We start from the raw sequence: 24040 nt of genomic DNA on the forward strand, positions 1-24040 counted from the left end.
TAAGTCTATAATGTTTATTTTCTTTGGGCTAAAATTAATATTATAGTTTAACTTACATATTTTATCAACGGACTTCTTAATTTTATATTCATTTAATTACAATAAATAAAATTTATATAATGCATACTTAGACACTTAAAGTCAAATGCTTGTGTTTATAACTCTTATGATGAATACATAGGTCGTCTTAAGTTGGATCTCGTAAAATTTGTAAAGCTAATATAATAATTTAACAAAATGTAGGTACAAGGTACGATAGTTAATATATTATAAATATGATATACATTATACATATATACGATTAATAAACATGGTGATACAATACATAATATATATATATATTTAAATTATAATTTAATACAAATACAATACTACACACATAATATAATAAACAAATAATGTATATAAATAGTAAATAATTACAGAAATATTAATATAATTGAGTACTATTTTAAAGTAAAAATAATACATCTGGCAAATCAATAGTAAAATATTTGGTAAATATCAATAAAATGTCTTTTGTATAATCGTACTAAGCCTGTACAAAAATACTAAACCATAAAAGTACCTACTAATAGTTGGTATAAACATAAAAATGCCTTAAGGATACACGAAGAGTATGGGATCTCAAAAATGGTGAACTCTATATTATACGATTCGAAGGAAAATGAATCTTCAAAAAATTAAGAAGTACCTGCAAATAAATATTAATGTTTTGGAACCTTAAATTTGCATTGTTGCTCTTTTGGCATTTGAAACGTATAAATTCTAATATTCGAAAACAATCGATCGAATCAAAATTGGATCATTATAGAAAAATAAAACGTGATAATAATATAATAATTGTATAAAGTTGTCCCATCAAACAATTTAAAAATATAGTTTCGTAAGTCGTATAAAATTCGGAATTTCACGAGACTCCACTCGCTAATAGGGCCCAGTCTTTGCAGCGCGTATGTAGATTTATTTAGTTGTCGGTGAATGAGCATTCACTTTCTAATTGCTGTTCGCTATGAAATACGTAGGTATAAAGAGGTAAGTCCTATTTAAATTATTTTACTAATTTTTCTTAAATTAATAATAATTTAAGATGTCTGTTGGTGTGACGCGCGTGTAATAAGCTATTTACAATTTCATGAAACGTCATCGCACGTGTTGGTACGATTTTTCAAATATTTATGTTTTATGAAAATAGTCTAATTATTATCATTTATATAATATACCGTGTGTTCACAAAAGCGGGGTAGACTGTTTGTCTGTATGACTCAGTTACTTATATTACTCAGTACCGTATGCATATTTTTGAATTTTGTTTGCCGGACGTGAGACCAAACTTTAGTTTGTCCAATATATTGAATCATTAATTCCCATCATGTGACTAAAAATTTTCTAACCCTTGTATTTTGCGCAACAACTTCTGTATACCCTGCTTTCGTGGACATACGGTATATAACGATATTAAATGATTTGTTTTTTTAAATCTGTTTTTCGTCATATGGCGGGGAAAAAACCCAGTGACGACAATGTGTTCGACACCCTGGATATGAGATCTCTTTTGTACCTCCAGATGGTCGTGTCGATCACACTGTTCTGTCTGAACTCCGTGCAAGTTTTCTTCAATGTCTTTACGCAGTCAGCCCTATAATGTTGCAGATGTGCATCCGCTGTGTCCATAGCGTACGAGGTGCATCCCTGGCTCAGGCACGCCAGCGGAAAATGGTTGTGCAGCGTCAACGCTCTTTCGGGGTTGTGAAAGCATTTCACGTACTGATTCGGTTTCGTGTAGTTCTTGCTCCTGTACACATGCTGTAACATGTGCATGTACTTGGGAATGGTCTTGAACCAACCGTGAGTGTGGATCAGATCGTCCAGGAAATAAACGTTCCGAACGTTGTACGAAGCGCGGGTCTCGTTCCTGATCGCCAGCGCTTTCACCATCACAGTTTCCATGAGCTCCTTCCACGTCCTGGTCCGAATCGGCATTATCACTTCGTCGATGTCGAGCAGAGCTATGTAGTCGTATGAATAAAGGTTCCGGTACAAGCAATCGTTGTACGGTATCAGTTCGTTCTGCCGCTTGTGGTTCACCTTTTTGGTCAGGTACAGGTGCTGGAATCCCGGCACGTTGGGCTGGCCGCCGGGCAACGTCAACGGCGTCACGTGCACGCGGCCCACGGACTCGTAGTGGTCGAGCACCTTGCTGATGTTCGGGTGCACTTGCAGCTGGTAAAAGAATATCTTGTCCGCGCCCAGGATGTGCAGCAGCTCGATCCACTCGACCAACCGCACCGACAGGTCTTCGTACAGGAAGTCCAGGCCTTTGACGCACACCGCGAAACCTTTCTTCACAGCCGGACGGTTGTACACCACTCGCAGATTGTTGGTGGCCTTATCACACACGTTCTCCACCAACGAAACGGACGCGGGCACGGCGTGGTGATGGGACTTGGGTATCTGGCAGGCGATCAGGTACGGCTGGAAAATTCCCTGCTTGTAGTTGCCCCACTTCTTGTACCATATGTATTTGTATTCCATAATTTTCACGATGACGGGCTGCTTGTGGTCGTCGAACCAAAACTGACAGTGAGTCTTGACCGTCGGCTCGATCCGGTTGATCATGCCAAGTATCCGGACCGCTGGTCCGATCCTACTCAGCTTTCGCACGTCGTAGTAAGCGCTGTAGAGGTGAAACGACCCATTGGATGTCTGCAGCGACTGCCAGTACACGTTGTTGAATTCCAATTCGTATATACTCGGGAACTTGGCACAACTCTCGTTTTTGTAGAACATCGCTTTGTTCTTATTCTGGTTCCAATACGTCACGGGCAGATTAGGCAGCCGTTTTTGTACTTGGTCCATGATCAGTTTCTCCGATTGCACAGACAGCTTGTCCACCCATGGCTCGACGGTCAACAGGCTCTCGTAGGGTGGTGTTGTGGTCCGTGCGATATGAAAATCTATCATATTCTGCAGGATCATCCTGGTGTTGATGTTGCTCGACTTCATTGCCATCGGCCGGTCTGATCTCCATAACGTTAACAACAGTTGTGAGAGGCATAACAATACAGCCGCCCAAAATATCAGACGGTATAACATATGCCTCAACACGCCGATCCCGATAAACGCAGCCATCCCTGTAACATCATCAATACACTATTGTCAATAATTTCAAATAAAAATCTATCTAACCCTGCAGACCAAAATACGAAAATATTACGATACTTGTATGCTACATACAATTATTTTTTTTATACCTACTGGCATATTTAATAACCAAAAAATTAATAACTTATCATATGACTAGTTATTATATTTTGATACTTTAATAGCCTACTACTTACGTGTTCCAAAGCTTAGAACAATTTATAAATAAATATATAATATCTTAATTTTAGACTATCGTGTCAATTGGTTGCGGCGTATACGCTGGTAAATTAAATTAAACAATCAAATGGATAATACAAATTATAGATTTATTATAGAAGTTGATAAAACAAAGATATGGAGTTAAGACAAAGGGAGTAACAAGTCTACTTCAGCGACACTCAAGGAGGAATGGTGGTGGCCAATACTTTCATAACTGATATTGTGTTTTTTTTTATTTTTTTTATTTAAGCATATTTACAATATATACAATTTGTACAATAAATAAATTTGATAACATAGGTAGGATAAAATGACTTGAATGTCTTGAGGGGAGAAAACCGTCCATCAACAGTACCTCCTATTTAATTTGATGGGTTCATATAATACGAAGACCGTTAGGCAAGAGCGTCTCTTGGCCATTTTCTTTTTAACCTCCTCGGAGGATTGTTGGGGATGGTTATAGAGGACATGCGGGAAATTAGAGGGTTTTGGTTCGAGTGCAGTTTGGAGTGAAACTTTTTGTAATGACGAGTTGCTATTTCGTTGACTGTTGGGATTTGGAGATCTTTATGTAATGCGTCGTTGGTCATATACCATGGGGCTCCAGTTATTTGTCTAAGACATATAGACTGGAAAGCTTGTATGGGTCTTATATTGGATGGTTTGGCTTGGCCCCAGCTTTGGATACCATATGACCAGATGGGGGTAATAATCGTCTTGTATATTAATATTTTGTTTTTTAAATTCATTGAAGGAGACAATAATGGGCGGAGGAGATGTAGACGTGTGTTTGATTGTTTTCTTTTCTGTTTTGTGTGTTGGGCCCAGGTAAGTCTTTTATCTAGGTGAACTCCGAGGTATTTGGTTACATTTTGGATAGTAATTGGTGAATTATCTTGCAAAAGTTGCGGACATTCGTTTTTTTCAGACAAAAATTTATTTGAACTGATTTGTTTTCGTTTATTTTAATTTTCCATTTTTGAGTCCAGTTGGAGATTAGATTTAAGTGGTATTGTATATCGTGGGTGGCTATGTTTGGGTCTTTATTTGATGCTAGTATAGCGGTATCGTCTGCATATGTCGCTAGAGTTGTATGGTTTGTTTTGGGCATATCTGATGTGTAGATATTGTAGAGAATAGGTGATAGGTCACTTCCCTGGGGTACTCCCGCTTTGATTTTATGGTAGACAGAGTAGGAATTGTTAAATTTAACAGTGAAATATCGGTCTTCAAGATAAAATTTTAGGATGAGGAAATACGGAGCAGGTAGAAACGATTTTAATTTGAACAATAATCCGTCGTGCCAGACGCGATCAAATGCTTGCGCGATATCAAGGAATACACCGGGGCAGTGTTCTTTTTTTTCGAACGATGATGATATTTTGTCGGTCTTTAATTTGGTGGATTGTCGAATGATATGATCGGAATCCAAATTGAGTATTTGGGATGATGTTTTTTCTTTTATAATAGGGGTTATTCTTTTAAGAAGTAATTTTTCGAAAAGTTTCCTTAACGTCGGTAGTAAACTTATCGGGCGGTATGAGATTACCAAATGCTTTGGTTTTTCTGGCTTAGCAATTAATATTATTGTTGAGAATTTCCATATTGGGGCAATGCATTGATAACCTGAGCATTGTGTTGTATATGTGAGTCAAAAAAAGGATGGCTACATAAACCATCCCAGATAACCCTCGTCGTCTTCTTGAACGCAAATGGTGCAGAGAGCTAAAAGATAAAAATTCTTAACAAAAAAAAATAATTAAAAATTAAAAAACGAAAGTGTCATCAATAGGTGGCTTCTTCAATCAAATTTGTCATGTTTTCTTTTTTTATATATAGCTCAAAGGTACTCTTATTGTGGTATACAGATTATGTATACAAAATAACAAAAAAAAAATGATCGTTGTAATTTTTTACTTTTTTAATGGCAATATATAATTTTAATTTCATATTTCAAAGGAGAATAATTTTCCAAGAATTTCGATACATCAAAATCGAATTACAAATGAGTAGTTAACTAACTAGTTGTAACTTATAAGTATTTGAAGTTTAGATGAAATGACTGGGAGACCAACATTTTACGGAGTAACCCTTCGCCGCTGTACACCGCTCATCTAAAAATTAAATACTTATATAAATGATAAGTAATTAACTACAAAATTTAAATTGTATGTATCAAAATATTCCAAAAAATGTTCTGCATAAGGATATGAAATAAAATATGTATGTTGTCGTTCAAACCAATAAAAATATTAAATGATAACGAGATGACATAAATATAAATCATTTTCAAAGATGTTATTTTACAACAATATCAAATTATGTAAAAAAAATATTTTCAAAAAAGTTAAAACTTTTCAAAACAACGAGTGTAGACCACTAGACACTTTAATGGATTCCCTTAAACTTTAAAGCATAACATACTATTACGGAGTTTGTTTATAAATAATGTATTACTATATATTAGGTAGGTAGGTCAATGTAGAAAATAACGTTAATTACTGAGAAATTTTATATTTACTTTTTTTCTTTTTTTTTTTTTATTAGACATAAAAGACCGCGGCAGCTCTGGCCATTGGTCTGACAGTAAATTACATAATTATGACATATTTACACAACATATATACATATTAATGCAAGTTAAATTTCCTTATATAATGTGGATTTTTTTATAAAAATAAATATTTATAAATAATATTTATATTTACTTTAAACGTAGGGAAATTATGAAACATCAAATAATCCGGCCTTTATAATATAATATAATGTCATAGACCGATATCTTGATATGACCGAATAAAAATGTAATATTAATATTTTGTGTATTATATATTATATTGTATTGTTGGATTTTATCATAAGTCATTATTTTAAAAAGTAATATTTGAAACTGCATTTATTTCAACTGCTGGATATGTATATAATGTCTTCACTCAATATTATAAAGTATAAGTAGTAATCGTAATCTGTAATGTCATTTGTGGTATGGAACATTTTAGTTGTTGAAGCGCACTGCATAGCAATATTCAGATATATTATATATATATATATATATATAATTTGTCTCACCAACAGATAATAATGTACTATATATAATATATGCCTATGTTACATAATACAATTAATTTAACCTAACTTTATTAAATTTATCATTTTCTTTATTGATGTTATTTAAATGAAAAGCGTTCTATTCATTCGTTAATTAATAATAACTATGGTAAACCGGGAAAAATGCACAGCACCAATCTGAACTATTGTAAAAAAAGTATAAACGGATATACTACAATAGGTGTCTATTGGTTTTTTAGTTTAATGATATACCAACAGTTTACTGTATCAAATTTTTATTCAATTAATAGAATGTAATTACAGCTCTGCGTATGAAAATAAATAATAAGATATAATAATATTTCATTTATCATCATTGGCCATCATCAGTCCTAGGCAGTGGCATTTTTGACCCGTCAAAAATGTAATTTGCAGTAAGAATTTTGATTTTTAACAACAATTTCTCATATTGCTAGGTAGATAATTAGCCATTCTTAGTCAATGACGTTTTTGTTCGAATAACGAATTTGACCGTAACATACATAAGTTAATTATACATTGTTTCTTATAAGGTCAAAATGTAGTAAAATATTTACCTATTAAATCAACTTTACAAGATAATAATAAAATCAAGAAGGTTTATTTTCGTGTCTCAAGCACATTTTTATTGTTTAAAAATGTCCACAGGACCATAAGTCCTTTTGATTTGGTCATCCTCCGAGCATTGTTGATAATTAGGGAAGAGGACTTGTAGCATTTGCATATTTGTTTTACACAGTCACAAAAATTAGTAGACTACGATACGAATATATTGCATGCTTTCACAAAGATAGTTTTGATATTTGATAATTGATTTTGGCATTTTGCATATAAATGCATATTTATTATTTTGAGTTATTTTTGTTTTAGGGCTTAATTTCTTAAATCTTATACTTTAGGAGACGTATTTTAACATAATTAATAATTTTGTCAATTTTTTCTCCACTAACGTTTATATTTTAAACAATACAGCAAAACATAAATTAATTTTTAGTTTTCGTCATATAATATGGTTTTTAGCTGTCCGCGGGCGCACGTTTTTTCAATCAACGCTTGAAGATTGCCTTTGAAGACGATAAGATTAATTTGCCGTATATTAATACAATTTCATTAATATATAGGTTAGGTAATCGTTTAGAATGTGATGTCGACATTGTCGGCATTAAATTGTATTTTTTAAATTCATATTTTTGTTATATTTTTATGAATGCATATTTTGGGTATTCAAACGCATATTTGTGGCTACAAGTTCTCTGCTCTATTTATAATTATTATTTTATAAGATCAGGTATTTCAGTAATATTTTGTGATAGAAACTTTATAAAAACATACCAAACAATATATTTAAAATTGATTAATATTGTACGTTGAATTTCAAACATTGTTGACAACTTACAACTATACGACTATACACTTCAGAAATAATATTATAATTGTATATAGGTACCTACACTTCTACTAAATAAATTTAATATGAAGTATTATATAATTGTATAAGCCATCAGGGCCTGGGAATATAATTAATTGTTTATGCTTAAATATTTAAATGTGTAATAATTACTTTGTAAATTCAATACACTAGGTATACTATATAATAGTCTAGTCTATAGTTGTTTATACGCAAATACACATTAATAATAGTTTATATACCTAAAACAGTATTTGCTACCGCTTATTCGTTATTTCCACATGATGATGATGGATTTCTCTATTGGAACTAGATTTCTTGGCACGCACAATAATTACAGAATTGATCATGGCTTCGGGTTGTTGTGCTTTCTGTACGCATGAGACGACGTTAGAGAGACCAAACCATACCTGGAAAATATAAAAGATTCCATTCATAATTTTTTGGAAAGTATAATGGGTAGGTATATAATATGGATATTATTATTTATTTATTATTCTTTCTTTATTGACGGAAAAATTCCATCCATAAAACAATCTATTTAAAATGTATACAACGTGTAATTATATAAAAATTTCAATAAAACCTATAGCTAGAACAAATTATACTAAAATTAATTTTCCATAAATATAACAAAATAAACTTGTCATGTATAATTATATATAATTGTATAACCGTAATGGCTAATGGCGTAATTAATTATCAAAGTATCAACTAAAATTAACTTCCATAGTATGTATTAGTATTTCCTGTTGCCATCAGTATATTTGTAGGTGGCGATAGTAAATAAGTCTTAGAAAGATTATTAATTAAAAAAATGTCTTGATTTAGAGTAGGTATACTCATATTAAGTAAAAGTGTAATCGTTCCAACAAATAAATGCCATAATATTTAAAGTTATTTAATATGCAAAAATACGCAATAAGAGTAACTTCGCTCCTTTTTTATTTAATGATTCTAAATTGAAATACGATAATACGATACAACATTATAATCAACTTTAAATTTGGAAAGATAAAAAACGGAGAAAACTATTTTGAACCTTCGAGATTTTGTGTTACACAAAAGTTATTACAATAGTTACTTAGTTATTTGTTATTATAGTGCTCTTCAGAATTTGTTATTTTCAAACGCCTATGATATCGAAGACGGCAATTTACTGTGCAATATGAAAATAATTTTTAGATTTGGGAAAACATTCCGAAGAAAATAATATACATAATACCTATGCCATTTAAATACTAGTAGGTATTATAATACGTATCTACCTACCTATATAATTAAACGATATAAGGTAGTACTTAGAAATATGATAAGTATAATTAATAACACATCCTTATTTCATCATGGACATTATACATTTTAGGTAGGCACTGAATTTCAACATGGCGTGCAGCCAGTGGAGAGTTTTCTTCGGAGACGGATCATCATCGTTTCACCGGTGAAGATTTTTGATCGGCATCGCAATTAAACAATAAATCTACATTATACAATATTTTGCACTCTCATACTCATAATATAGTAAACAGTATAGGTATAAGTGTATAACTGTATAATAGGTATAAACGTTCAATTCGACAACCAATTATTATATTCAACACTTTTAATATACTTTTACTTTTTTTTCGTAGGTACATACACATTTCATTTGAATATTGTTACGTTATAATTGTTTTGATTATAAATACTCAAATTATTTTCTAATTAAGTATGGGATATGTTATGGTTTAGCACCTCGGTAACGGTGAAAGAATCATAACCATCCCGCAGTTCATTACCATCGGGTTAAAGGTAGGTATATCTTAACAAAAAAAAAAAATACAAATGGAGATTTATTCAATGCATTAGAATCGGAATACGATATAATAATACGATTAATGTATCTACCTGCAGGTACCAATGGCAGTTGGCATAAATACGACACAATGCACAAATCATAGAGCAATAATATAAAATGTGCTCAAGAAAGTTTGCATCACCTCTGCAGATCGTATAAATAACAATAAGCGATATTTTCACTTTTGAATGTAAGTGCTCATGCTCAACTCTATAGCTATTGCTTGTACTTAGTTATATTGGTAGGTGTAATATTTAACTCGTAGTGCTGTTGATTGTGGACAATTACTAATTAGTAAGTACACAACAATTATATAATAACGCATTATACCTATAAATCCAGGCTAACGAAAAGTAAATTACAACTATACAGTGAACCGTTCATTACTTTTGTATTTATTGTTAGCCAACTCGTACTTATTATGATTCAGAAAAAGTAATTTTCATATTGACTGTAATACTTAATTTTCCTATTGAACAACTTTCAATACCGTATTAAATATTTTTAAAAAAAATAGTTACAATAATAATAATAATAATAATTCAAATCGCTGAATAACCAAACGTAGGGCGTAGCAGGAGGTACTCATTATAAAATATACAATTGTGTTATTTTTTTTAACAATTTTCTTTCATTAATAATTTCAAAAGTACCTAGTAATTAAATATTTTATTTATTAAAACCAAATTCGTTATTTTGTTCCAAAGGATGCACTTTTACTCGTCCTTCATTATTTGCAGATTACCTATTCGTATACACTATACCTATATCAATTGTCGTTCCGATCTGTTGAGTTGGTTTCTACATGCTATAAATATTCGTAGGCATTGCACTCATAACAATGCAATAATTCGTTTTCTTAATACATTAACCTAATAATCTTCATCCTGTCAAGCGTCAGCGTTTGTTGTCCACCGTTTCTTAATTTTCTAGTAAATTACACAAAAACCCATAACGGTTAACCAAAATATAGATATGCAAAATAACAAATCGTGTATAGGTATACGTTATAAGTCATGCCTGCAATTTATACTAGGTCACATTTGCCAACTATGTCGGACGGTCACCAAACAAATATTTGAAATATTTAATTATGTATTCATGTACAACACGGTTGAAGCAAATAGGCTTTTTAAGCAGGAATTATGGCAGGCAGTTAAATTTTTGAAGAACACTGCAAATTCGGACCGACCAGATGGTCAAAATGCAATGTTAAGGACAATTGCAAATCCGCAAATTTACACTTCGCAGTTCACACGCGGCACCCCGTAGTCCAAATGATGCCATTTCAGAGCGATTCAGTTATTAGGAACTTGGTAATAATTTTGGAAAACATAAAAAATATGTTTTTCACAAGACTTTAAGACCTAGGTATAATGCTCTACTAATAAACATTTATAAAAATTAAAATTATAGTATAACATCTTAAGAGTTCAAAGATAAACAAATAATTGAAAATTGTTCGTGTTTTCTATATAGACTTTCTAACAGATAAAGTGTATTATAATTTGTAATATTATAGGTACAGTACCTATATCAATATGATCCATCCCACGGCCCACAAAGCCCTTTTTTGGCCCACGGATACATGAATTATAATAAATAGTTAAGTAGTTAATTATTTAATAATGTAAAGAAATATAATTTGTACAATATATGTATATAAAAACTCCGATCATTAGAATCGTTCGTCAGATTGTCCACCTGCACTGTTCGATTGAAAAAGACAAACTGGCTTCTGAAAAACAATGCCATTCATCATATTTAATTGCCTAATCATCATAATTATATTATATTACCCATCGTTAACTTGTAAATTGTACATTATGTTTATAAAAAAAAAAAATAATAATTTTCTTTAATATGTTTAACGGAACACGGGCGTACTCACGAGAAACTTTTATTATAATCCTAAATAACAGGTAGGTACTTTTGATATTGTCGAGTTTGAGTGTTTATTACATGCGCTTACAGCGTATGTGACAAACTGATCATCATAAAATGCATATCTTTTTTGATGAATTTTTTATTGTGTTTTAATTATCAACAACTGTTTGTCTCGACTCAGCTGATTTTCAAACCGCTATAATTGCTGAACTAAGAATATGGCACGAAAAGTGAAATCAAATCGTAAATTTCCTTAAACAGCTATATAGATGCGTACTACGCCGTTTATGTAATCATTAAATTTGTTTAACAACTAATTATTTAAAATAATATTATACAATATGCAGCATACAGTATTTTGACAAAATATTTAAACCTAAATCTACTAGAAACACAATGACTGCACATATTTACTAATAGTATCATGACTTTTTAGTTTTGATGAATTTAATGCAATCTAAGAACGGTGCGAGTAATATTATTGGACATCATCCACGGAGAAGTGGTTATTGATCCCGAAGAAGTTCTTGATGTCAAGTCTTGAAAATCAAGAAAAATTGGCTGCCTATACTGGTTGCGGACGAAATTCCACAGGTCATTATTTTTGACATACCCAACAGTATGGCGGACACGGGTTTTGATTTAGACATCTTAATTGCTGTCGTAAAGTATAGGTAACGTATAAGTATTGGTAACTAACGTGAATATAGGTAGGAACGATTTTTTATCGTGTGTTTGATATCGACAATTTTTCAGTGGTGAAATAACAATATATGTATATAAATTCATTCAGTCTGTTTCCTAAAAACGAAGATGACAAAACTTAAATTATTAGTTTTGTGAATTTACAACTTTTTTTTTATTATTTACTCAAGTAATTTTAGTAAACTCAGAAGATTACGACTGCTTTTACGCAATACAGCATATTATTGTTAACTAAATCTAACAACTCAGTACAAATTAAGTATAAGTAGGTACTAGGTATATACTGTATAATAGGTATACTATTATACCTGATTGGTAGTTTTTTTTAAGTCTTGAAAAAGCGATGAAGGGAAATATTTGTGTTGCAATTCGCGTGCAAGTTTTCATTACTTTGTAACATTACTGTTATTAGGAAACACTAGAATAACAATGTACCCATGTACTTTTATAAATTAAATTTTTTTTTAAATACAATAAGGCATAATAAAAATAATATTTATTGAGATTTAATGGATATTCTATTGTTATTATTTGTGGGATTCGTGTGGAGGTGGTAAGAGGGCATCGACCATGCGGTAAACTTTGTAATAAAATATTGTCTATCTCTAACCATTAAAAAAATTCTGAGCACACCACTGGCCCGCAATATTTTTATGAGTGTGTGTTAATTGGCCCTCGAACTACAACTAGTATTTATATAGTAGTTATTCTATAGTTTTGATAAAACCATACAATCGGCAAAACGTAATGGCAAAACACAATATCATAAATCGCGTTCAGCGATGGTATAGCAGGTATAATATTAAAACGTTTGACCACATAACCACAATATATAACATATAGGGTGACTGTAGGGACTGCAGACATTTCTAAGGTAGGTATGCTATTAATTTATTTATATTCAGATTTAAGTCGGTCTTGCGAGTACCATTATAGATAATATTATTATTGATGGTGCTAAAAATTACAAGAATAATGTCACACGTGATTTTGTGTTATAATTTTGAGTAAATAAACGTGGTGTAATTAATTTTTCATTATTATCATCTGGTAATTAAATAAAAATCAAAACTTATAAAATTCGAAAATCAATTTCTAATTTTGCTGAATCACTCTGTGCATATAATAATATACTTACCAATACTGATTTATTTTCTTAAATTGTTTTCAATATTCTTTATGAGTACCTATCAGAATATGACGTATACCACATTACCACATAATAATAATATATATTATTCAATGTTTTTACCAGCCCCCCCCCCCCACCGTAACGAAATAAAACTCTGTACACGCCCCTGGACTATTTTAATACGATAAAAGAACATAATAGTAAACATAATAACGTTTCGACAGTCGGACGTTACGATACACGTGAAATAATCAAATATTCTATAGGAATATAATATAACGCGCGAGTATTGATAAATTAATATTATTCAGAAACTTGCCGAGCATTGTATTGTCTCCGCGTCGGCCATGGACGTTATTTTGTTCGATTTTAAGCCACAAAAATCGCGTGTAATAATAATTATAGCCTATAGGTATATGACTCTTGGTACACGTCATGCGTAGGTAGTAAGAAGGCACGTCATGGAAAAAATATAAATAAACATCATCGCGCGAAGGTTACAAATAATATATAATACAAATATAATAATATTATATAATTATGACCCGCTCGACGGCGGCGTCGCACTTCTCCGTTGATCGGAAACACCGCGGGCGCGTAGTGGCTCATCAGAAGTCGAGGTCCGGAATATCATTATGAGATGCGATTTTTTTGTTTTGTTTTTTTTTTTAAAAATAATAATAATGTTATTACCTATAATATTGTTATCGTAGCTCGGCGCGATCGTAGTGGTTCGGTCCGCGCGAACGATTATTGTCAACAAACATCTGTTCGATGCGACTGGATAATTCGCCGAACCGAGGTCACGACGAGCGGATCGTCGTTAAAGACAAAAATATTTGTTGGCATTTATCCGCGTCTATATAATATTATATATTGCATAACAATATCTTCGACGTCGTACGATCTGATTATCTGAATAAGGAGGTTCAAGGAATGTCCGTTTGTATACTACCTATACCGTTCATATAGTTTCATATTATTTCATAAAAAAAAAAAACTTGTGCATGTACACGACAAACGGAGAAATACATTGATATTATTATTATTATTATTGGGTATATAGGTTTCCGGCTCGCCAGTGAAAAGATGCGATCGTAGTATCGTACCCATGTTGCCTTCCTTGACGAGTAAATATAAGTCTCGCGCACTCGCAGTAGGTAGGTATATTAATATATTTTTATTTTTTATGTACTGCGGTTGTAATATTGTTTTCCTATAATATAGGTATTATATTATTATATATTGTATTGCCGTATTGGACATATTTGAGTGTAATTTTCATTCCCACGTCCGCGCCAAAGTGGCACGAGATGAAACGGAATCGAGGCAAAATTACGTGATCCAACAACCGTTGATGTGATACGAGAAGAAACACGTGACTGAAATCAATATTAAAAATACGTATATAAATTTAATTTAACAAAAAAACAGGCGAGTGGGTAACATTCTGCTGTACATTATGTGTCTAGAAAAATCACTGTAATTAATGTGTTAAATTTGAATTCGATGATATAAAATCGTTGTATACTGTTACGTCCCAACTGAAGTCGATATAAACATCAACGCAGAAATGAATACTTGATGTACTTACTAGGTTATGATGAGTGTTTATCAAAAAAGTACAAAATTAAAATATTATAATTTATGGTAGAGTGGTGTTACGACTCTAAAATAAAATCTAGGACTGTGAGTGGTGTTACGACCTGCCTCTAAGTGTTTTGTGTCCCTAACCGTCTAACCGTAAGTTCAACCCATACTGTATAACCGTATGACGAGCTTTTGTAATGGGCTCGTATATATATGATCGAGTCCTTTGGAGTGGGTGGTAATAATAACTATTATTAGTACTTTTAAATTATAAGAAAATAAATAACAGTGTTCCAATAACCAAACTTTTCGTGTATTATTATCTATTTATATTTATTTCTAATTCAGGTTAAAAAAACATGCATCTTAATTTAGATGTATTATTAATAACTACTCATATTTAATAACATATATAGTTATGATAAACTCTTTTATTGGTTTTTTACATTTAAGCCCTTCTACCAATTGAAAAATATTTTGTGTCTATATATATCATAAAATACATGCATATATTAGTAACAGGTAAGACTTCCGCTATTAACATAAAAACAAAAACAAAATACTCGTATTCTTGACCTTATCCTGGATATAATATTATGTATATACAGTGCAATAGTTAACATGCAGGAAATTAACTGCCACGTCGAGCATTTATATTTTAAATATTATAGTCAACACTGTTCAACATATTTTGGAGTGCACAATACACATACGCATGCATTTTCGTAAACAATATTTTGTTTGAGATTCTATTCCCATGTTTATGGAAATAAACTAGTAAATAATAATCGATCACAACAAATCGCGTTACACCATGGGCGAATTTCGAGAAATCGATTTTTAAATGTTCACATGTTGTTTAATTAGACTGTCGTTTTTTTTTTCTTATTTTATATGAACTAAAACAGTAGATAATATTTACTCTTTTAAGAACAGGATGTGACATTTAGAGTAAATATACTTGTTTAAAATATTATTCCGTTATTCACTTATTATTCCATATTATTTATATGTCGGTTTTCGTTTATCATAGCGACACAGCTGCTATTATCGTTTTGTACTAAAACAACTATGATAATAAGTAAAATCTTAATTTATTATAATAGGTACCTATACTACCTAGCATGGTTATGTGATGGAAAATCAGTAAAATATATTGGTTCACCAACGTACCAATTGAAATAAAACGGGATATAAACTAATGTTTTGGCACTTTTCCAATAAACCAAAAAAAAAATTGTTTGTTGTAAAAAATTTACATAAACCTATAGATACGAAGTAGATATAGTTCGTTGGCATTTAACAATTTTTTGCTACCGGAACGACGGGGTTCTGTAAATTTCGAAACTTGAGTGTTTCACGTATTTACTTTGAATTAATACTTTTTAGTGGCGGGATAACGGTGACGACATAACCGTCCGCAAAGGTCGAGAAATATAGGTACAAGAGCGTAGCACACCTTGCAGTTGATGCATCCTCCTCCGGTATAGTAATATATATAATATTATGCGTGTATGTAAATATTGTGAAATATGTTTATAACAAATTCCGTTTTAATTATTACGTTTCAGCTGTCTCAGAATGAAATTAACTAGGTATGCGATTTTATTAAGTACCTTATATATTCACAAAATCAACAATCATAATGTACCTTACTTATAGCCACTGCCCACTATAGGCACATAATATCCAACAGGAATGTAAATACGTGAGTCACATCTCACACTAATAATTATAACTTTTAACGTCTTAACATCAGGCAACATGCCACTATATACAAGCATTCCAACCAGTTGAGGCTTATCACAAATACTCCTTGCAGGTATATATTACAAACCTATCCTTATACATAAAGACCTTCAGTTACCAACTGTGAGAGAGATGGCAATTAATCGATATAAAAAATAACATGAAAAATCGTAAAAAACATACAAACCTAATAATACTATAAATGTATTTCTTATCAATATACCAGATAACACCTCATGTCGTCTTAGAAGGGGGTGTTAAAGCTCAGCCCTGTGATACATTCACTTAAATACGGCGGGTCAGTCATTCAAATATTATAGGATAAATAATAAAGTGCGGTTAAGCCTCTTATTCCTTCTCATATCATGCCATTATACTATCACTGTAATTTTTATTACGTAGGTATTGTGTAAATAATCATAAACTGTAAATAAATTATTTAATATGTATAATAACTTGTTGAACTGTATTACATATATATAATATAACAGATCACCATAACAGTTTGAAATACTAGCTAATTTTTATAGAATCAAAACGAAATTGAAGTATTTCGGTATATGTTTGTCATTCTTATTTAGTTATTGTCAGTTTAAATATTTATGAAAATGTACCTAAATGATGAATTATGAAATATTTTAAGTTAAGTAACAGTAGATAGGTACACAAAAAAGAATTGTGATGATGGTTTTTTGAAATTATTATCAACATAAATGAGGAAAAAAATTATAAAAAGTTGACAATTTAAAATTATGAAATAGCTCGAAAAGACCTAAAATTATATCATATCATTAAAATGGGAATTTTAATATTTTATGACAATTTCAAGTATACTTTTTGGTCAGTCATTTTTGAGTTGTATAAAAAAAAAAAGTGATAACTTTTGTTGCGTACATTTTTCTAAATTTGTTTTTAATTTTATTCAATTATTTTGAAAAATGAAAAGTACAGGAAGTTTCCTACTTTTACCCCTTTAAATCCTGAGTACCAACTAAATCCAATTTGCTACCAGAATCTACGCTCAACATTTAAGTTTTTACTGCTTCTAAAGGAGATGACGTCCACAAAAAAAGCAAACATCATTGTAAAACCAATATACCTACCGCTCTGCTCGGAATCTAAAATGAGCTACAAATATTATTATTTTTTTTTTTTGAAAATTGTATTTAAAATATACACACATACTACATAAATAATAAAGTAAAATAAATCTACTCCTTTAAGCCATAGCTTGTGTTGGAGTAGAGAGTTACGTTCTGATGACAAAGTGATAAATTGAATCCCACAATGTAATAAGTAAACAATTTATGTTTATATTTTAAGAAAACGGAGTATATTAATTTAGTATGAAAAATATAGAAGACAAGAAAATTTAAATAACTAATAAAAGTGATATAAATTAATATACAGAATGCGAAATTAAAAAAGTACATATTGCTTTAAACTAAATTTCTGTATATTATAAATTATAATATAGTAATTATATTAATTTTAAAGTTATTATAATCGACTAGAAAATGTAAATGGCGCTTAATTAAGTTAGGATCTAAGTTTTTTAAGGGGTACTAATAATACATATTTATTATTGTCACTGAATAAAGTAAATACAATATATAAAATGTAATTATTATTGGAAATATTCGTCGTGTATCTATTCTCGAATTTATTTATTTTAAATAACTGTGAATTTATTATTTTACACATCAATTAGAGGGAATTTACACATTTGGGTAGTTCTTCGACCCTATTATATTTTATTAGTTTAGGTTTAAAGCACATAAATACTTCTTAGAAATCCTACTATAGTTGGTCCCGAAAATCAAAATCTCTCTTGTTTCAAAACATTATGATTGTCAATTAATTATTTTTATAATTTGGTGTTAATCTACAATCGAAATATTCTTTGAAACTTTAAACAGACTTAAGTTTATAATTATAATTCCATAGTGTTTAATTTGTACATATATAAAATAAATGTGCCTTTTCTAATATTTCTTTGTTTCGTATTATATACTTATAGGTATGTTTATAACATATTTATTCGGATGACTAGAATAGAAAGGTTAATTTGAAAAATATATAAATATAATAGATCATGTCACACCAGATAAGATATAGAAAATCGAATCGTTGTTCGTATAATATCACGTACAAAAGAAAATTGGCCTCTATTCGTCGATACTGCAATTTGTACTCTGGGCTTGACTACGGAAATAATCATCCCACACGAGTTATTGTGAGCCCACGAGATAGTAAGCTCTGTCCCACCCACTCACGTAACAAATTTAAGGGTAGTCTTGAGGGATTTCACCCCCTCCCAAACAACCACTGAGTTCCGAGAATCAAAAAACTGGGCACCCTTCACGGTCCAACTGCATCAATAATTGGAAATCCTTTGTAATTTGTACATGGAATAATATTAATGATAGTATACAATATTATTTGATATTTAATAACAGGTAGTACGCGACGGCATTAAACTTGAACTGTTGAATTTTTATTATTGTAGAAAACGAATTGGATTTAACGATATATGCATATTCATAATAACGGCGTCTTTATAATAATATAATATAGTGCGCAAGGTAACCAATACCTAGGTATTGTATATATCTTAACGGTTTCGTCGTGTTTTAATTTTCGTAACGCAAGTCGCAAGACAATGGCATATTATGTTATAACCTAGATAGAACAAGAACAGTTTTTACATTTACAATACGATGACGATTATTTTTACAATATATAATAATATATTATATTATTTTATTCTCTCGATGACCGCAATGTCTTAAATGCGACTAAACAGCTACCCACGTATAATATAGGTACATTATTTTACCCAAGTACCTAAGTACCTTACATATAGGTATCTATGCTTATTGATATGAAGTATATATATTTTATACCAGCTAAGACACTTACTATATTCAAAAACAATATTGCTATAAATTCTATTAAATATAATATTGTTGGGTATTTGTTAGACTTTTGCTCATTACATTTTGGTAATATACCCAATTTTCGTAGCACCTATTGTAATGAAACAAATTCTAACACATTAAATTACGTTCAGGGCTTAAAGTGAGGAAAAAATTCCAGGGGGACTAATGTCTGTTACATGTATATGTATAACGTATAAGTGTAAAAACAGTGATTGTTCTTCTTCAGTGATACTCGCCCCACTTTAGCCCTGAATAATGTTCAAATTTTTAATTTATTTCATGTAAAAACTAAATTTTACTTTAACGTCTGAACGCTTGTTGACAGCCTTCGGCTCGACGATATCACGAGGAAAATTCTGGGAAATCCTATGGCAAAAAAGAATATTGTTGAATTATAGAAGTCCTACATAATAGGTATTCTAAGAACTTCAAAGTTTATCTGAGCTAAGTAGTAAGTATTATAGGTGATAGGACTTTGTATAAAAATCAACGCTTTTTATAGTATGATATAGTAGATATGGTTCTGATAAACTACTTTTTTTGACTTTTGCTATGAACGATGATTTAAGTTACATCACTGATGCAAATAATTGGTTTTGTGAAAGACATTTATTTTTAAGTCCTGAACATTTTTTACATTTACCTAATTATGTAATAAAAAATATATATATTATATATATAAATGGTGACAAATTTTAATAAAAAAAATATCTATTTTAAATAATTTTTCTTTCATCTATTTGAACACTTACCGGATTTTGATCGTCTATATTATATTATATATGTTAACAAACACCGGGTAAATAATAATAAATAATATTTTTATATTTCTCGTAACAAAATATCGGTTGGTGCGTAATAATTCGTTTAGCCACTTGCTATACAGTTCCATACACATTTTCGTGGCCTCGGTCCGTGCGTGTATTATATTATTACTATATAATAGAATGCCACAGCACGTCACCCAAACCCTCCCTCGTGTTTCGTAATGTTTAGCACATTTTTGTCTGCCGGACGGATGGCGTCGTAGGGTCGTATGATGATGATAATATACGTATTTCACTATTTCCTAAACCAATTCGGTTTAGGTTAGGACGTTATAATATGCGTTAATAATATTTTATCGTCGTCCCATAGGAGGCACCTATATATAATAATAATTTATACTATAGTTTATGCTTTTCAGTTTTATACCCATGGTCATTATATACCCGACGGGAAATGAGGCGACAGACTATACGGTGGTGATGACAACACCAAACAAAAAAAAATACACACACACACACATTAAATAAATATACTTAAGAGGACGTGATACCCGTCCATCTAATGAGCAGTATAACGCAATTTATCTACGAAAGATCGAAAGTTATTACATAGTTAATAACATATTTTGTCAGTTAAACCCTGCGGTATAGCGGTGTTGATTAACCCGAGGGAGACGTGAAATATTTTATATTATGTTTCACAAATAATTATGTATAGAACTAGAATATTGGTAAAAATGAATAAATTATTTTCTGTATTTGTCAGAAAAATATACCTATAAATAATGAGTTGTTCAAACGAATAAGAGTTTAAAAGTAATTTACCTTCTACATGCCCTATTATATAAAAAAAAAAACAAAATGATTTTTAATAAGGTGGGCTGCGTGTTTGCGTGTGATTTTTAATAAACTAAAAAGGGGTAAAATTGTTTTGATAACTACCTCTGCTGACATGGAAGTAAAATCTCTAGAACTTGCCAACCAAGGTTTTTTTGGTAGGGAGGGGGTTGGGGTGGCTATAACATCAAAAATGAGTAGGTAATAATAACAACAGGTATATATTATATGGTCATATTTGATTTTGTTTTTACAAAATATTATTAAGTACCTTTATAATTTTCTTGATTATTACAATCTGAGTAACAGCACAGGTGATATTAAATATTAATTGATTTAATACCTTTGTAGTAACCTTTGTAACCTTATGCGTTATATTATGACGTAATTAAATATATTATAATATATATAGTAATATGAAAATAAAACAAAACTTTCCCAAATTTAAAATTTGCTAGCAGTATTCAAAACAGTAATCAATGGGAATTGATGTCTCCTTTGCCACCAACCCTTGTGCGGATACATGTAAAACCATGTTCTAATTTTTATTTCATTATTATTATTATAACGTCCATGTCCCTAGTGTAAATCATATAGTTTTCCTCGGTCCAATTGGTTTGCGAGTCCGTAAACGGAACAGACGGAGACTATAATAATATAATATAACACCTATTATATAGGTACCTACTGCAAAACCAGCGCGATAAAAATTTACAAAAAATACGAGCAACAGTACCTGAGACGTGCTTAAAGAATTTAATGTCAACTATATATATATATACGTCATTAGCGTAGTGTTGCGCGTTTTTATCTGTCTTTACGTGCATCGAAACATAAAAAAAAAAATCGACATGGTCCACAGTTTTCTAAATACATCTGCAGAATAAAATTGTATATAGGTAAATTTACTATAACATGAATATATAAATATATATATATATACAATAAGCATATATTATGTTATATATACGATGAGTACGACACTGTCTATAGTCATAATATCTATAATAATTATATACATAATTTGATTTAAGCAGTTTTTCCAAATACAATATAAGCCAATGAAATCTTAACACTAAAACTAGTAATTACCAATAATGAATCCTAAATATGATTTCGAGTATTACAATACTATTATAGTATCTGAGTACCTATAATATGTCTAAACAGTGTTAGTCTAAAACAAAATATATAAAATACTACCTATATCTTGTACGATTTCATGTCCAACTATAGTAAAGGTACTAATAATAGCTGCCAAGTAGGTACTATGGGTACTAAGTAGGTATAATATAGTAAGTGCAGTAAATAATATAATTATACAAAGCTCGGGCAATATGCCAAAATAATTGTATCACTATATTAATTATTATTACCTGCTATCATATTTTATCAGTTTCCTATAAGTGTTATAGTTATTACTTATTAACCATCATCGTCGGGCATTAGTGTTCTCATTTGTTTCTGATCACCATATATAAGATGAAAAGTGATTAAGTACATATTTACCCACCTAACCTAGATTCTACGTTTATTATGATCATTATAGTTCTGTAAAATGTATTCCCACTTATGCTGGGCGTGCGTATTTATACGTGTAGAATAATAATTCCACCACATAATTGCACCCATGATATCAATCGCTCTTTTTGACGATATGAAAATCATTTCCAGATGTTAATATTCGACGGGCAATGAACATACGTTGCACAAATGTTCGAACGAAAACCTTTCGGTACACATCCATTGTATCGATTAAACACGCATTAATAAATTATAGTAAGAGAACAAAAAACAAAAAAAAAAAAAAATATTTTATAAGTAAGTATAGTATTTATTTTGGTATTTTGGTATTAAATTAAACATTTCAAAAAATGATAATATTCTTATATTTTATTATTATTCATTGCGATATACCGACATGAATGACCGACTGTCATGACGACATATAATAATACAGTATACCTATCGACAATCGGCTATAGATACCTGATCGATATGGATTACATGTTTTAGTAAGTAATTTTAACTAAAAGAGGAAATTAAACACGAATTGTATTTCAATAGGTAGATTTTAAATTTTATAATTACCTATTATCTACTCAACTATACAAGCGTATTTATTTAGACGAATATCTATATAACAGTAAAGGAATATTATTTTTTAAAAGTTCACATTTCCCGCGATTAATCGTTCGTCATATTAAATGCCCGATAACATAAAAAATGTTTAAATAATAATAATAATATTTACTACGTACCACATTATGGTGATTAATGCGATAATGCAACACGTATTTCTCCTGCTCTGGCCTCTACGAACATAATATTTACTAATGCCTAAACATATTATGCTAAGTATGATTTTTTTACGTATTTTAATTTTTGGACGTTACCTATTATTATTGTAATCACCTGCTGTGTAATACATTATGTGTGATATATTAGATATGAATATTCTCAACATTTCAAAGGGGGAAATTAAAACTTTACCCCTCATAAATAATACACCTGCAGTCCATGCAGAATGTTATCAGCGAATTAGGGATTGCAATGCATGTAATGTGTCGCTTATACCTATTATAATAAAGGTATACATAGAGTGAACCTAGCAATATCTTAAGGCGCCCGGTGCCAATGTGATTTTGACCTCAAAAACACGGTTTACGGGAATAATGATCCTGCCCTGTAGAGTTAACCAAATTTGATAATTTTTTTTTTATTAATAGAGGA

General features: G+C 30.7%; 1 protein-coding gene across 2 annotated transcripts in view; it reads right to left on the bottom strand.

Annotated features, from left to right (window-relative positions):
* Positions 1-240: 240 nt before the first annotated feature.
* LOC103307623 overlaps positions 241-24040 on the bottom strand; it is a 32899-nt gene continuing 9099 nt past the window's right edge. For both annotated transcript variants that reach the window (XM_008186834.3, XM_029486329.1), the window contains exons 2-3: positions 8104-8271; positions 241-3134 (exon numbers count right to left, since the gene is read on the bottom strand). In XM_008186834.3, the coding sequence (XP_008185056.1) occupies positions 1492-3132 (1641 nt within the window). In that variant the 5' untranslated portion in view covers positions 3133-3134; positions 8104-8271 and the 3' untranslated portion in view covers positions 241-1491. The remainder of the gene's footprint in view (positions 3135-8103; positions 8272-24040) is intronic.

This window comes from Acyrthosiphon pisum, chromosome X (assembly GCF_005508785.2).
Source record: "Acyrthosiphon pisum isolate AL4f chromosome X, pea_aphid_22Mar2018_4r6ur, whole genome shotgun sequence".
Classification (NCBI taxonomy): domain Eukaryota; kingdom Metazoa; phylum Arthropoda; class Insecta; order Hemiptera; family Aphididae; genus Acyrthosiphon; species Acyrthosiphon pisum.